Genomic DNA, 9,607 nt, shown 5'->3' on the forward strand with positions numbered 1-9,607 from the left:
CTAAATATGAATAAAATGAGTAAATTTTGTGCAGGCTTGGGGAGTAACGGAATACATGGAATGGCAAAAAGCTGTTTGGATTTATTTTCATTTTGTTTCTGTCGCATTTTATGTCAGTTTTGCCGGAGATCAAAGAGATCAAAGCCAGGAGAGAAAGCTTACCACAGGCGCGGTTTGGGATGAAAGTTATAATATTATTATTAAAGCTTTGAAAACTCTCTCGGTGTACCGTCTTTCTTTGTAAACATGTGTAACCATGTATAATATGTATTTGCAACTGTATATTTTTGTAATGTATTTATTTTAGAGACTTATTCTGATATGTTTTCCACGGGCGAATCAAAAAGAAGGGGCAAAAACAACGGGGGCTGACGGGAAGTGGAGTAAAGGTGAGACGTGTTTGTGGACGCAGCGGACAATAGTGGATATATATTTTTCCCACCCTTACCTTTGGAAATATAATTTATTTTTCCTTGGATTATTTTCAACGGGACCCGGACTCTGCAGGTCTGCATCAAAGCTTAAGTACCGGTATCATTTTCCGTCGACTGTGGTTTTTGGACTGTGTACCTTATATTCAGTTACAATCGCGGGACTTTGGGTTAAATTTGTGATTGTGTTACATGTTTTAATGTGGGCGCATGCGGCTTATATACAGGTGCGCCTTGTGTAAGTACAAAAGCGGTTATCCTCTTAAAATGTGGTGGGTGCGGCCTATAATCAGGTGCGCTCTATAGTCCAGAATTTACGGTATAAAAACAGCGCGTGGGTCGCATTATTTGTTAACGGTTGCAATAATATTTCAATTCTTGTATTTTTGCACCTTGCATGATGAAATTGTTTTTGGGCGTCCCGGAGCATCAATTTAGGCATCAGCAATTAGCTAATAGTTTTTCACCGCTTTCAGGACTTGCTTCACACTACGGAGATGGCTACTTTGTCATGCTACGTGCAATGAAGATCGTGTGATCTCCTCATTTACGTCGTATGGACACCTATCGCTGAAAGGTACCGTTTTTTTCCTAGCTCATCTCAGAGTCTGATTCATCATCATTTGATAAAGTCTCAGATAATTACCGTATTTTCCGCACTATAAGGCGCACCTAAAAGCCTTTATTTTTTTTCAAAAGCTGACCATGCGCCTTATAATACAGTGCGCCTTATATATGGATCAATATTAAGTCGCAAAGTCTTGCAACTAAGGCAAGCAGCCGCCGACTAGATTTTCCCCCGAAGGCGAAGTCGTCCGCGGTGTATGCTGGGATTTATATACCGGCGTTTCATTTCCTAACCAATGTGTCAATCATCATTTGAATCAGTCACTATTGGCTAAAGTTATTCGGAGGTAAAGGGGGCGGATCCTTTTTATCCTTTACAGGCTCGCATAGGCTAAAGGGCGAAACAAAGCCTGCAATTGGCCGAAAAAGTTGAATGTGAATCACACGTTGGGTTGCACTACGGCATAGAGAAAACATTTTTTACTATTCTGTATTTGTAAATATTTTACTCTGGATTTACTACGCTCACGGTTGTAAGAAGACCACGGTTACGTATCATTATTGAACGTGATGGCTGCAAGAGAACTTAGGTGAGCTATGCGGCTTTATATTTTCCCGGTATCTTGTTTTAGAACGATCTTGATGTTTCTGTGATGAGTCTATTTTTAAACTCAATTCAATTCAAAGTTTTTATGGTCATATGCACAGTAAAGAACCCCGTTTCCCTGCACAATAAAATTCTTACTTTGCTGTCCACACAGTTGCCAGCAAAAAATAAAATGGAAACTAAGAAATGATATTTGGAACGATGCATTTGAGTGATTGGTGACATCATACAGACACTGTTTCCGTACATGTCTGAGACACGTATTTGCGTCTTTGCAAGCTTTCGGAATGTTAAGGGGGTAATAAGTTGGACTGAACGATCTGACTGTTTTGTCGACATTCCCATTGTAGTGCCTTATAATCCGGTGCGCCTTATGTATGGAAAATATAGGACCAAAAACGATTTTTTTTTGGGTGCGCCCTATAACCAGATGCGCCTTATAGTGCGGAAAATACGGTAGCTTAGCTGTGCTGGTGTTCTGTACTCAAGGGTCCTGGGCTACAATGACGTGTGTGCGACATTGGGTGTTGTCCAAGGTAACTGTTCAAGCTGAAATGTTTTCCACACCATTTGCTGATCTATGGCCCGGCAAGTAACGTCCTCCTTGACCTTAAATGACAAAGATGCTAAAAATGGGCTAATAAGGCATAGCTGGGACTTGGAAACTGAGTTTATGGCCACCAATTTGATATTGAGGATGAAAATGGGCTATTCTAGGCAAATGTCCCTTCAAAGCAAAAGTCAACCCAAAACATTTCACAAAAATGGAAGTCTGGAGCTGGATTTGACAGATATTTTTGTCAATTCAAGATTTCTTTTCTAGAAAAACAACAAAAATATGGTAAAAACTCTAAAAACAGACTACGAATTTGGTAAAAGTTCAAGTTAAAGCATAAATGTTGACCAAATTGAATAACATGTATTACCTTCTGAGCCACAGTGACCAGAAGGATTATTCAAATTATTGATTATAACAACATAAAACTGGCACCAGAAATTATTTTCTAAACATTTGGTGTGCTTCACGATTATTTTAATGAAAAAAGTTTGCCTTGGCTCAAAAAAGGTTGAGAAACACTGCCTAAAACGATGACATTTACACTGATACCAGTACCTGGTATAGGTTCTGACAACTTCAACTAAAATTGCTTGGTTTATGCATGATGTTTTCTTTTTTGACATGAAAAACAAGCTAAGAATATATGAATGTTATAAAAAAAACAAGTTCAAATAAAATGTACCAAAAAACTAAACCCAGATAAGTACATGGTTTATTTATCTATACTATTTCCTGAGGCAAATCATCAGATCAAATGTATTAAGCAAATGCATTTAAATGCATTTCAATCCATTCACCAGCAGACTGTCATGATTGCCAAAGTGAAGACACCTGTGGCAATCTGATTGGCTGGCACTCTCCTCTTAAGCTGTCAGCGCCCAGAGGAGGGTGTCAGACCGTACTTCTGTGTTCCTGTTCGCCAGATTACCAAGTACCAAAGACTACTCTCCTGTTTTGATTCCTACTTTCGGTTCCGACCTGTTTTTGCCCCGCGTTTACGATCTACTCTCCTGCCCTGGCCATTGACCTGCCCGCTAAGACGTATCGATTCTGCCTGCCTGTCACGGAACTGCCGTTCCATCCAACGCTGCTAGCGACCGACAACCAGAGAATGAATTTTAGAAAGAAGAAGGGATTGCAAAACACTGCATATTTCCATTCTCACCAACACTACCAATTTCAAGTTGGACTATCGCTTTTCACCCCCCTAAAACACCAACCGATTTAAACAACAACAGCAGCAACAACTAAAAAGGTTGACTCGAGTATTTCATACTCAACAACACTATTGCTTTAAGCATTAGACTATTGCTTTTCTCCCATTAAAATTCTTAACGATTTTATTAAAGAAATCGACAATTTTTTCAGATTCAAACAACAGCAACAAAACACTGAACAAAGGCTAGTGTTTTAGACTATGGCTGATTTCTATTCATGCAAGACTACTCTAAGTCATTGTGTGTGAGCAAACCCGTCGCTTGATCTCATATCTTTTCGTTTTGCTAAAGCTGTCACGAAACGGGTCGGGAAGCAGGAAGTAGGAACTCATTTGCGTAGACGATCTGTCGCTTTAATTGAGAAAGATAAGTTGTCCGACACACAAACGGACCAAAAACAAAACAAAGCAGGCTCAAATGCAGGCAGAATTACAATCCAGGCATTTCTCAGAATCAAACAGAACTTGCAGGAATCTCTCAGAATGTTACACCGGAGTGCAACAAAGTCCAACAAGCAAAACAAGAATAAACAGGTATGAACAGGTTTTCAATAAGGGTAAACAACGATCTGGCAAAGGGCAGTTCCAGAAGGACCTTTTAAGTACCCATAGGAGTAATCAGGAAAATGCAGGTCAGCCGGTGTCAAGGGGCGGGGCCAGCTGGGCGCCATGACAACCGTGCATGACATGACAAAAGGTTTACCACTTCCAGTTTTAAACAATCTCAAGTTTATCTATTCGTCCATTTTTTAATATTCTATAGATGGATTGTGTTTTGCACGTTAAAAAAGAGTGCGAGTTGGCATCTACCAATTTTTAATGTCAAAAGGGAGGCTTGTATGCAAATGATAATGCATATACCAGCAGAAATCATAAGCTGTCGAGACAATTTGAAAACATAAAAATAAATCTTGAGCTGAGAAGGAATTGGAAGAAAGTGAACCTTGGCTCGAAATGGGTTGAAAGACACTGCACACTTTTTTGGGGGGTTTGACAGTAATTTACCTGTCAACTTTTACAATTACCATATTTTCCGCACTATAGGGCGCACCTAAAAGTCTTAATTTTTTTTAAAAGCTGACCATGCGCCTTGTAATACAGTGCGCCTTATATATGGATCAATATTAAATTCGCAAGGTCTCGCAACTTACACAACAGCCGCCGACTCGATTTTCCCCCGAACGTGGAGTAGTCCGCGGTGTATGCTAGGATTTATATACCGGCGTTTCATTGGCTAACCAATGTGTCAATCATTATTTGAATCGATCGCTATTGGCTGAAGTTATTCGGAGCCTCGGATAGGCTAGAGGGCCAAAACAAACCCTGCAATTGGCCAAAAAAGATGACTGAATAGCAACCTTGCTAAAGTACGCCATAAAGAAATATGTTTCATTGGTCTGTATTTGTAAACATTTTACTCTCCTGGATTTACTACACTCACGGTTGTAAGAATACCATGATTGCGTATCATTATTGAACGTGAGAACTTAGGTGAGTTATGCGGCTCTATATTTTCCCGGTATCTTGTTTTAGAACGATCTTGATGTTGCTGTGATGAGTTGAGTGAATTCAACTCAATTCCAAGTGTTTATTGTTATATGCACAGTAAAGTTGCGAGCGAAAAAGAAAATAGAAACTAAGGAATGGTTGGCATTTCTTGAATTCCGAGACTTTAACCTTCCGAATGATATTTGAAATAACGCATTTAAGTGACATCGTACGGACACCGCATCCGCACGTGTCTACGACACGTATTTGCTTCTTTGCAAGCTTTGGGAATGTTAAGGGGGTAATCAGTTGGACTGAATCATCTGACTGTTTTGTCAACGTTCCCATTGTAGCGCCTTATAATCCGGTGCGCCTTATGTATGAAAGATATAGGACCAAAAACTATTTTTTGGGGGTGCGCCCTATAACCCAGTGCGCCCTATAACCCAGTGCGCCCTATAGTGCGGAAAATACGGTACCCAATAGTATTTCATTTTTAAACATTTCAAATTGTGTACGCCGTATAAGATTGTTTGTATGGGAGAAAAAACACCATTTTGTTTTAGTTCCAGCTCTAATCCGGATCTTCTCGATCACTCGTAGCAGGCGTCATTGTACGTTGCTAATATTGTCACTGTGCTCCAGAACATGTTATCCTCGATCAAGCATTTATTTCTTGCCCCGCTTTCTTAACTCTAGTGAGTGAGTTTTCTGCCATGTGAAGAAAAGCGGCGGACGTGCGCGGGACCCCCGTAACTGTGTCGGTGTCGTGCATATCGCGCCCGGAAGTACCCGCGCCGCGGGTTAGGGTCTCGCTCGCGGGAGCGACCGAACGGCACCCGCGGTGCGGCGCAGGTAAAAACCCTGTCGTGAATTTGTCTCCGATCGTCCCGGGCGGACGTAAAATCGCCGATCTGTACGAGTCTTAGCGGCGGATCACTCGGCTCGTGCGTCGATGAAGAACGCAGCTAGCTGCGAGAACTAATGTGATTTGCAGCTGTGATTGGCTGGCAATCAGTTCAGGGTGTCCCATGCCCACTGCTGGGATGGCTGGGATGGGCTCCAGCCCCTCTGCGACCCTAATAAGGATAAGCGGTGCAGATAATGAGATGAGATGAGATTTTTTTTTTTTTTTTGGAAGGGGCATCGCTACTTCGCAGATTTTCACTTTTAGCGGGTGGTTTTGATCCCCATTAACCGGGTCCAAAAATTAATAATTTAAAAAAAAAAGGAAAAAAAATATATAATTTTTTTTGAAGGTGCGCCTTGCCGTGTTGTTTTGGTCCCTACGATAACCGAGGTCCCACTGTATTGAAATATATCACTGACCATATTAAGTTATAATAATGCATTTTCTTCATTTATAACTTCTTCATTAATTTAGTCGTAATTATGGAACTTCAGATGTGTTTTATTTTATAACATCACCTTACTACACAATAAAAGACATGAACCAACAATTTCTGTTCATGAGATGTCTAAACAAGCTCATTCCAGAGAAGGTCACAGTAACTAAAATCCAACTTTTGTTCATTTTGACAAAATAAAGTTGATTTCATTTGTCTTTATCGCCATATATATGCGGATGCGGTGTCCGTATGATGTCACTCATATGCTTATTTCAAATATCATTCGGAAGGTTAAAGTCTCGGAATTCAAGAAATGCCAACCATTCCTTACTTTCTATTTTCTTTTTCGCTCGCAACTTTACTGTGCATATGGCGATACGGCGGCGCAGTGGTTAGCGCATGTGCGGCACAGTTCATGTCTTGGGAACCTCCTGCGTGGGTTCAAATCCAGCTCCAGACTTCCTGTGCGGAGTTTGTATGTTCTCCCCGTGCTTGCGTGGGTTTCCTCCGAGCACTCCGGTTTCCTCCCACATTCCAAAGACATGCATTTCAGGTGGATTGGCCGGTCCAAATTGTCCCTAGGTGTGAATGAGCGAGTGAGTTGTCTGTCCCCGTGTGCCCTGCGATTGGCTGGCAACCAGTTCAGGGTGTCCCCTGCCCACTGCCCGATGATTGCTGGGATGGGCTCCAGCACCCCTGCGACCCTACTGAGGATAAGCGGTGCAGCTAATGAGATGAGATATATATATATATATATATATATATATATATATATATATATATATATATATATATATATGTTTGACTTTCCGGACGCTTGTTCTGAAACAGCTGTAAAAGAAATACATATATTTCTTTAAGTTTACATGCTGGTTATTCATTAAAAATATGTTTACTCCCGAAAATGTTTGTGCTGTGCTTATTAAAAAGGAGAAGGGTTAAACGATTCGATGAAAATTATGTTTTCAAGGAAAAAGTATCAGTATCGGATCGGTATGGATCGATACTACCCTCTATTTACTTGTCGCTGTATCGCCCACCCCTATTAAGAAGGATAAATGTGAACTGCATTTATTTAGCGCTTTTCAAGTCAATGACTTCCCAAAGCGCTTTACAATGTGCTTCACATTTCCCAATAGCGGCCGTGCAGCCATGTGAGGCGCTAACCTGCTTATTGGGGGTATTAGGGATTCAGTGTCTTACCCAAGGACACTTTGACACACGGAGGAACCGGGATTCGAACTGCGATCTCTTGATCCCAAGACGAGCGCTCTACCTCCTGAGCCACTGCCGCCCGAGACGGACTTCCTTTTACTACACAACTCGAACTCGCTGGACTTGATTGTTTTGCCGTTTCGCGATAGTCGGTGTATACCGGATGGTACCCATCATTGACAATTTTGCGTTTTTCCGTACAGATTTTCTTGTACGTCGTACATTGTATTTTATTTTTTTGTTGTATTTATTTTATTGTATTTATTTACACGTCTTAAAATGCATAATAAACGTACTTTGTACGGCAAAAACGTACAGGTTGACAGGTATGAGAAGGGGAATTGCAATCATTAATAAGTGGAGCAATCGTTTGAGGTTATGAGGTATGCAGTTACTTTCAACCAGCAGGGTTGGGTAGGGTTACTTTAACTGGATTACTTTCAATTACTTTTGGATTACTCCAATACCAAATATGCTAATAAAAGACAAAATAAATTAAATGTGAATAAAATGACTAAATTCTGTGCAGGCTTGGGGAGTAACAGAATACATGGAATGGCAAAAATGATGTTGGCAAGCTGTTTGGATGTATTTTCATTTTGTTTCCGTCGCATTTGATGTTCGTTTTGCCGGAGATCAAAGAGATCAAAGCCAGGAGAGAAAGCTTACCATGTGTTGTGAGTCATCATTTTATTCATATTTTGTTTATTTTGTATTTTATTAGAATATTTGGTATTGGAGTAATACAAAAGTATTTGAAAGTAATCAAGTTAAAGTAACCCTACCCAACCCTGGTCATGCGGAAGACGATTTAAGTTGGAGGAGATTCCCAGACCAAGGGAATCACTTTGTATCCTGAAACGCCTTTGTAACAAGAGGCAATAATTTCCCCTTCAGGTACTTCGTAACCTGAAACCTTTGTATGGTGAGCAGGGTTGGGTAGGGTTACTTTAACTTGATTACTTTCAATGACTTTTGGATTACTCCAATACTAAATAGAAACTAAATTTGAATAAAATGACTCCATTTTGTGCAGGCTTGGGGAGTAACGGAATACATGGAACGGCAAAAATGATGTTGGCAAGCTGTTTTCATTTTGTTTCTGTCGCATTTTATGTTGCCGGAGATCAAAGAGATCAAAGCCAGGAGAGAAAGCTTATCACGTGTTGTGATTCTGAATCTTATTCATATTTAGTTTATTTTGTCTTTTATTGGCATATTTGGTATTAGAGTAATCCAAAATTAATTGAAAGTAATCCAGTGCATTTACTTTCAACCAGGAGAGACACAAGCGGTAAGTAACGTAGAGACGATCTTCATCACAATGCTCGCGTAGCACGAATACCTACCTGCCGTTGAGCAAGGCAAGCAATTCCCCGGCGTGGTACAGGTCGTTGCGCGTCACCCGACTGAAGCGGAACGAGTTGAGGTTGCAGAAGGTGATCGCAGGGAACTCCATAAGCGGTGCGGCCACCTCGTCCAGTTTCGTAATGTGGGGATACTGGAAGTAAAAATGGACTCGGTCCACGCACACCAGAGCCAGAACACCCAAAGAACCCAAAAAGAAAAGAATCCACAGGCTGCGCTTGACGCACATGCGCTCGTACGTGAACATGTGCGAGATGCCGTGCAGCGTGGAGCGGCTGGCGAACACCTCGATAGGAGCCGGACTCGCGTAGTCCAAGTCCTCGGAGTCTGCTTTGAGGTCCATGCCGGACTGGACTCGAGCGTGGTTTCGATGGTAGGAGAAAAAACGAAATGAAGCGCCTTTTCGAGGAATGCTTGGCTTGCGAACGTGAGTCCGATTCCAAAAGTTGACGCCCTGATAGGAACCTTATGTTGCACGCTCCAAAGCACTTGGGCAAGTTAAAGAAAGAGGCGGTTCCTTCTCGAAGCGAGTAATCCCGAAACGTCTCAATGATTTGAAGGATTTTTTTTTTTCGCTACAGGAAATTCGAGCTGTATTCTCCAAACAGCTGCATCATGACGATGTGTCACAGCGTCCTTTCGGGCATCTTTAGCTCTCCGCCTTGCAGAATGCAGCGAAGATTCCCCGGAGGAGGACGATCGAGGAGGGGATGCACCTGGCAGGCTGCGGATGCTGATGCTGCGGCTGCGAGGAGATGGGGAGAAAGAGAGTGAGAGAGAGTGACGGGGAAAGAGAGAGAGAGAGAG

At 41.6% G+C, this 9,607-nt stretch overlaps 1 protein-coding gene across 1 annotated transcript in view; it reads right to left on the bottom strand.

Annotated features, from left to right (window-relative positions):
• LOC148364830 (acid-sensing ion channel 1) overlaps window positions 1-9,546 on the bottom strand; it is a 425,191-nt gene extending 415,645 nt beyond the window's left edge. The window contains exon 1 of the mRNA XM_088339028.1: window positions 8,782-9,546. Coding sequence (XP_088195154.1) covers window positions 8,782-9,143 — 362 coding nt within the window. The 5' untranslated portion in view covers window positions 9,144-9,546. The remainder of the gene's footprint in view (window positions 1-8,781) is intronic.
• Between the last annotated feature and the right edge of the window lie 61 nt (window positions 9,547-9,607).

Source organism: Urocampus carinirostris, chromosome 6 (genome assembly GCF_059441175.1).
Source record: "Urocampus carinirostris isolate Australia breed hairy pipefish chromosome 6, RoL_Ucar_1.0, whole genome shotgun sequence".
Lineage (NCBI taxonomy): Eukaryota > Metazoa > Chordata > Actinopteri > Syngnathiformes > Syngnathidae > Urocampus > Urocampus carinirostris.